Source organism: Helianthus annuus, chromosome 15, assembly GCF_002127325.2.
Source record: "Helianthus annuus cultivar XRQ/B chromosome 15, HanXRQr2.0-SUNRISE, whole genome shotgun sequence".
NCBI classification, from domain to species: Eukaryota; Viridiplantae; Streptophyta; class Magnoliopsida; order Asterales; family Asteraceae; genus Helianthus; species Helianthus annuus.
Genome location: NC_035447.2, coordinates 164,123,071 through 164,128,536, shown reverse-complemented (window position 1 = coordinate 164,128,536; position 5,466 = coordinate 164,123,071). Strand labels below are relative to the sequence as shown.

The 5,466-nt window shown below is 42.2% G+C and overlaps 1 protein-coding gene across 1 annotated transcript; it reads left to right on the top strand.

The window, feature by feature from the left end:
* Positions 1–1,245: 1,245 nt before the first annotated feature.
* Positions 1,246–4,919, top strand: LOC110914494. The gene is made up of 2 exons (XM_022159283.1): positions 1,246–2,310; positions 2,487–4,919. Exons 1-2 carry the CDS (start codon positions 1,246–1,248, stop codon positions 4,917–4,919), a joined length of 3,498 nt encoding a protein of 1,165 aa, XP_022014975.1.
* The last annotated feature ends 547 nt before the right edge of the window (positions 4,920–5,466 follow it).

Here is a 5,466-nt window from a genome sequence, read left to right as displayed (position 1 = left end):
CTCTGATTCTGATTCACAGAAGACAACTGGCTAAAACTGCAGTGGATTCTATTGTCTGCCCTTTTCTGAGATTGGCTGGCACTGGTTGCTTTGTCAGTATCGTTCCATTTTCGCTTGTTATCACTAGCAGGTGTGGAAGCGGTAGCAGCAGGGGTAGTAGCAGAAATACGAGGCTGTAGCGATCCACGCTCAACCTCCTGGTCGGTGATCTTGTGAGCTAAGCGGATGATCTGAGGTAGATTGTTAAGGTTTGCAGCAGTGACATAACCCTTCACAGCTGGTGCTAGGCCCTTGAGGTACAACTCAATTCTTCGATGTGGAGGTCGAGATAGGTTAGGGCACAAAATTGCTAGCTCATGAGATCGTTTCGTGTAAGCCTCGATCTCGGATCCTTCCATCTGCAAATTATAGTACTCATTTTCAAGTTTCTGTATCTCATCACGAGGGCAGTACTCCTCTCGCATCAGCTCCTTGAATTCATCCCAAGTAGTGGCATTTGCCATCTCAATACCCAACATCTGAACTTGGGCATTCAACCAAGTCAAGGCACCATCCTCGAGCGTGCCTGAAGCATACTTCACTCGGTCCCCCACGGGACAGTTGCACATAGCAAACACAGATTCGGCCTTCTCAAACCAACGCAAGAGTCCCACAGCTCCCTCAGTCCCACTGAAGGTCTGTGGCTTACAATCTGTGAAGGTCTTAAACGTGCAGGCAAGAGGATTGTTTTGATTCGCAGGTTGACCTAAAACGAAAGAACGTACGACACACAGGTAAGATTCGAGTATGCGACACAAGGATAGAAAGTAATTGGCACATATCATACCAGCCTGGTAAGCTGCTAGGGCTTCAGCCACAGAGTGTTGAACAAGTTGGTTAATTCGGCCTGAGTCATAGCAATGTGGCCGCGTCCATGGCCTCGTCCGCTCATGTTTCTATTCAAGAAGAGGAAAGATTTAAGATGCAAGTTCGAGTAGAAGTCAAGTATTACTATGACCTCTATAGACTACCGAGTTCTAACATAACGCCAACTAACCGAGCGGAACCCTTTTCACACTCGTTAAGCCTCACTGGGACTCACATGCACCTCACGTTATTATTATGTGTGCACTCATAATAATAAGGCAATTTGCATGCTTATCTCAGTGCCTCTTAACTCGCGCTAAAAGGTTCCCCGAATTATTTTGGCGAACAAAGTTGGTAACAAGTCTGAGGGTGCAAGCACACCCGGTCTAGCGGGTTTTAATGGGTAGTATTGCTTCTTGGAACATCAGGGGGTTGAACCGCTCCCTCAAACAGAAGGAGGTTCGTCAGGTAGTTGTGGATAATCATGTTCAGGTGTGTGCAATCATGGAGATTCATGTTGACAGTTCGAATGTATCCAAGGTGTGTCAAAAGGTTTTCAACTCGTGGCTTTGGACTACGAATGCTAGTTGTTGTACGAAAGGAACTAGGATCATGCTTGGGTGGGATCCTAATGTAGTTGATGTTATGGTCCTCTCGCAATCTGACCAGGTAATTCACACCCAAGTGATGTTCAAACTTGATAAAAAGTCTCTATTTTGTTCTTTTGTGTATGCGGAGAACCATTATATGAATAGAAGGAACTTGTGGCAGAATTTATGTGGTCATAGTGTTTTTATGAAGGATAAGTCGTGGGCTCTTATGGGGGATTTCAATGCCTCATTGTTTCTTGATGATTCGAGTGCTGGTACTTCAAAGTATAACATTGGTTCACGGGAGTTTAAGGAATGTATTAATACCATTGAAGTCTTTGATGTTAATAGTACAGGCCTTCACTTCACATGGACGAATAATCAGCAACGAGGAGGCACTATTTTTAAAAAATTGGACCGAATCATGTGCAACATAAACTGTATTACGGACTTTCCAAATGCAGGTGCTTATTTTCACCCGTTTCGGGTCTCGGATCATGCCCCTTGTATTCTGAAGTTACCGGGTATAACTAGAGAAAAACCAAGACCGTTTAAATTTGTGAATTTGATTGCGGAAAAGCATGATTTTCTTGATGCGGTAAATCTGATTTGGAACAAAGAAATTACGGGGTTTCATATGTATCAAATTGTTATGAAACTTAAGCTCCTTAAAACCCCCTTGCGAAAGCTTTTCATTCAACAAGGCAATCTGCATGAGAATGTTAAGAAGGCTAGAAAAGAGCTAGATGAATGCCAGGGTGACATGGATCAGGATCCGACTAATGAGACCCTTCTCGCAAACCATAGCAGTCTTCTTCAAAGGTACAAGGATGCTATTCATGATGAAGCAATGTTCTTACAACAGAAGTCGAAAGTTGATTGGCTGAATCTGGGGGACTCGAATACGAAATATTTTCATAACGTTGTGAAAGCTAAGAATCATCGTAGTCGTATTTTCTCGATACGTGATTCTGGTGGGCTTTTTTGGGGGGTGCAGCGGCCCAAGCTTTCGTTGATCATTTTGCTAACTTTTTTGGGAATGTTGGCCAGGTGGTTCTTAGTCCTAATATGGATCTTTTTCGCAATAAGCTTTCGGCTGTGAAAGCTAATAATATGATTCGATCAGTGACTGAAGGTGAAATTAAAGAAGCAATGTTCTCCATTGCCGGGAATAAGGCGCCTGGCCCGGATGGATATACCTCTGTTTTCTTTAAGAAGGCGTGGGATATTGTGGGAAAGAATGTCTGTTTAGCGATTCAGAATTTCTTTATGAATGGCAAGCTTCTTAATCAGCTAAACCACACGGTAATTTCTTTAATCCCGAAGGTTAAGACTCCTGAGTATGTAACAGATTATAGGCCTATTTCTTGCTGTAATACTCTTTATAAGTGTATAAGTAAGATTATCACCACACGTATTAAAGAGGGCCTTGGAGATATTGTTAATATTAATCAGTCTGCTTTCATCCTGGGTAGAAAGATCTCAGATAATATTCTCCTAACTCAAGAGTTAATGCATAATTATCATCAGAATCATGGTCCCCCAAGATGTGCTTTTAAAGTTGATATTCAGAAGGCTTATGATACGGTAGATTGGGGTTTCTTGGAAAATATTCTTCACGGGTTTGGGTTCCACCAAAAGATGATTAAATGGGTCATGGCGTGTGTTACCTCGACCACGTTTTCTCTGGCGATAAACGGGAATCTTCATGGCTATTTTAAGGGGAAGCGGGGGTTACGACAAGGGGACCCTATGTCTCCTTATCTTTTTACGTTGGTAATGGAGGTCCTTACGTTGACCCTGCAAAAGCAAGTTGATGTTTCTACTGATTTTCAATTCCATCATAAATGTGAAGAACAGAGGATTATTAACTTATGCTTTGCTGATGATCTTTTCTTGTTTGCTCGTGGTGATCCTAAGTCAGCGGCTGTCATTCAAGAATCGTTGAATATGTTCAAGAATATGTCGGGGCTGGTTCCGAGCATGAATAAGAGCACTGCTTTTTTTGGTAGAGTTCCGAATCATGTTAAAATTCAAATTCAAACCATTATGCGGTTCGAGGAAGGTGTACTTCTGGTACGGTATCTCGGTGTCCCTCTTATCTCTTCTCGATTAATTTATTCTGATTGTAAAAAGCTTGTTGAAAATTTGGAATCGAGAATCACTGATTGGAAAGCAAAAAGCTTGTCTTTTGCTGGTCGTCTTCAACTTATTAGATCAGTTTTAGCTTCTATGCATGTGTATTGGTCGTCTGTTTTGATCTTACCAAAAAGAATTATTCACGATCTTGAAGATAGGATGCGAAGGTTTCTCTGGGCTCAAGGAAATAACATCAAAGGTAAAGCTAAAGTTAAATGGAGTCGCGTGTGTTTGCCTAAGACAGAAGGTGGTTTAGGCATTCGGAGAATCTATGACATGAACAACGCTCTTATGGTAGCGCATATTTGGAGCCTTTTGACCCATAGGGAATCCTTATGGGTTAAATGGGTTCACTCGTATCGTATCAAGGGGAGAAGTTTTTGGGATGTACCTATTCGGAACAATATGTCATGGGGTTGGTGTAAGATTCTCCAATTAAGGTCGATCATTCGCCAACACATCTGGATTAAATTGGGTAATGGCGCTAATACGCAAGTCTGGTTTGATAAATGGGATGCCGTATGTCCATTGAGCCGATTCATCACTCCGAGAATGATAACAAATGCGGGTCTTGAGATGGGGGCTACGGTTGCGGATATGGTTCATAACGGTGGGTGGGCTTGGCCGAATTCTTGGGTATCTAGAGTTCCGGCATTGCAACAACTCGAGAATGTGACGTTACTCTCACAAGTCCAAGATAGGACTATTTGGCGGTCTAGAAGTGGTGAAGATATGGAGTATAGCACATTTGGGGTGTGGAATGATATTCGTGAAATCCAAGAACCGGTTAACTGGGATCGTATAGTGTGGTATCCACAGGCTATCCCTCGGCATTCGTTTCTTATGTGGCTCATCGTTTGCAAGAAACTTAAAACACAGGATATCATGTGCAAATGGCGGGCGTCGGGTAATGCAAATTATAATTTATTGTGTTGCTCCTTATGTACATTGGGGCCGGACTCTCATGATCACCCATTTTTTGAGTGCGAGTTTGCCTCTCAAGTATGGTATGGGGTTCGTGACAAAGTGGGCATGCAAATGATCGGGAAGAGATGGGACGATATCATGGATTACCTAAGGCATCATGCGGCTTCAAAAGATGCTTCTCACATTATTGATAAATTAGTGGTGGCGGCATCGGCTTACTTTGTTTGGCAAGAACGTAATAATAGATTGTTCTCAACTAACAAAAGGAATGTGGCTCAACTTATCGAGGTGGTCCTTATGACTGTTAGAATGAAACTACATACAATGAAGTTTCGAAGAACGAATAGCGTGAATCAAGTTTTAAGCGAGTGGAGTCTTCCTCGTGAGTTGCTGTTAGACCAAGATGATTTTGGCTGAGTTTGATCTCGTGTGTCCGTAGCCATGTGTGGTTACTTGCTTGTCGGTCTTTTTGTTTGCTGTAGTTGCGTGTTTTTTTGTACAACTCTAGCAATGGCATGTCATTCTAGAGAACTGGGGTGATACATTGTCCCTCACTTGTGTTATTTGGTTTTTTGTTGAATGAAATTTAACCGGGGTAACCCTTTACCCAAAAAGAAAAAAGGTTCCCCGAATTCGAGCAATAAGACAGATGACACCACAACACAGATCATGAAAATTCAAGAAGAGTCGCACTCTTAAAACACGTAACATGGGTTGGTAACATAGAAACACATACTGTAGTGCCAAGTGTGTATTCACGTGTCATGTTATTCATAAGAAAGCACTAGATATGCTATGCAATAGTAAACAAGAAACGAACCTTGCAATCTGGAGCTGAGTGTCATGGTCGATTTCGGAACTGTTCAGTTATAGTCTGGTTTTATGAAAACGTTTTAAAACCAAGTTCACTATAACCAGTGGCTCTGATACCAAACCGTCAAATCCCTAAAATACCACCTAGGGA

Coding starts and splice junctions, on each gene's coding strand:
- LOC110914494 (XM_022159283.1), top strand. CDS start 1,246: ATGGGTAGTATTGCTTCTTGGAACATCAGGGGGTTGAACCGCTCCCTC. Junction 2,311..2,486: donor TCTTACAACAGAAGTCGAAA/GTTGATTGGCTG, acceptor AATGTTGGCCAG/GTGGTTCTTAGTCCTAATAT.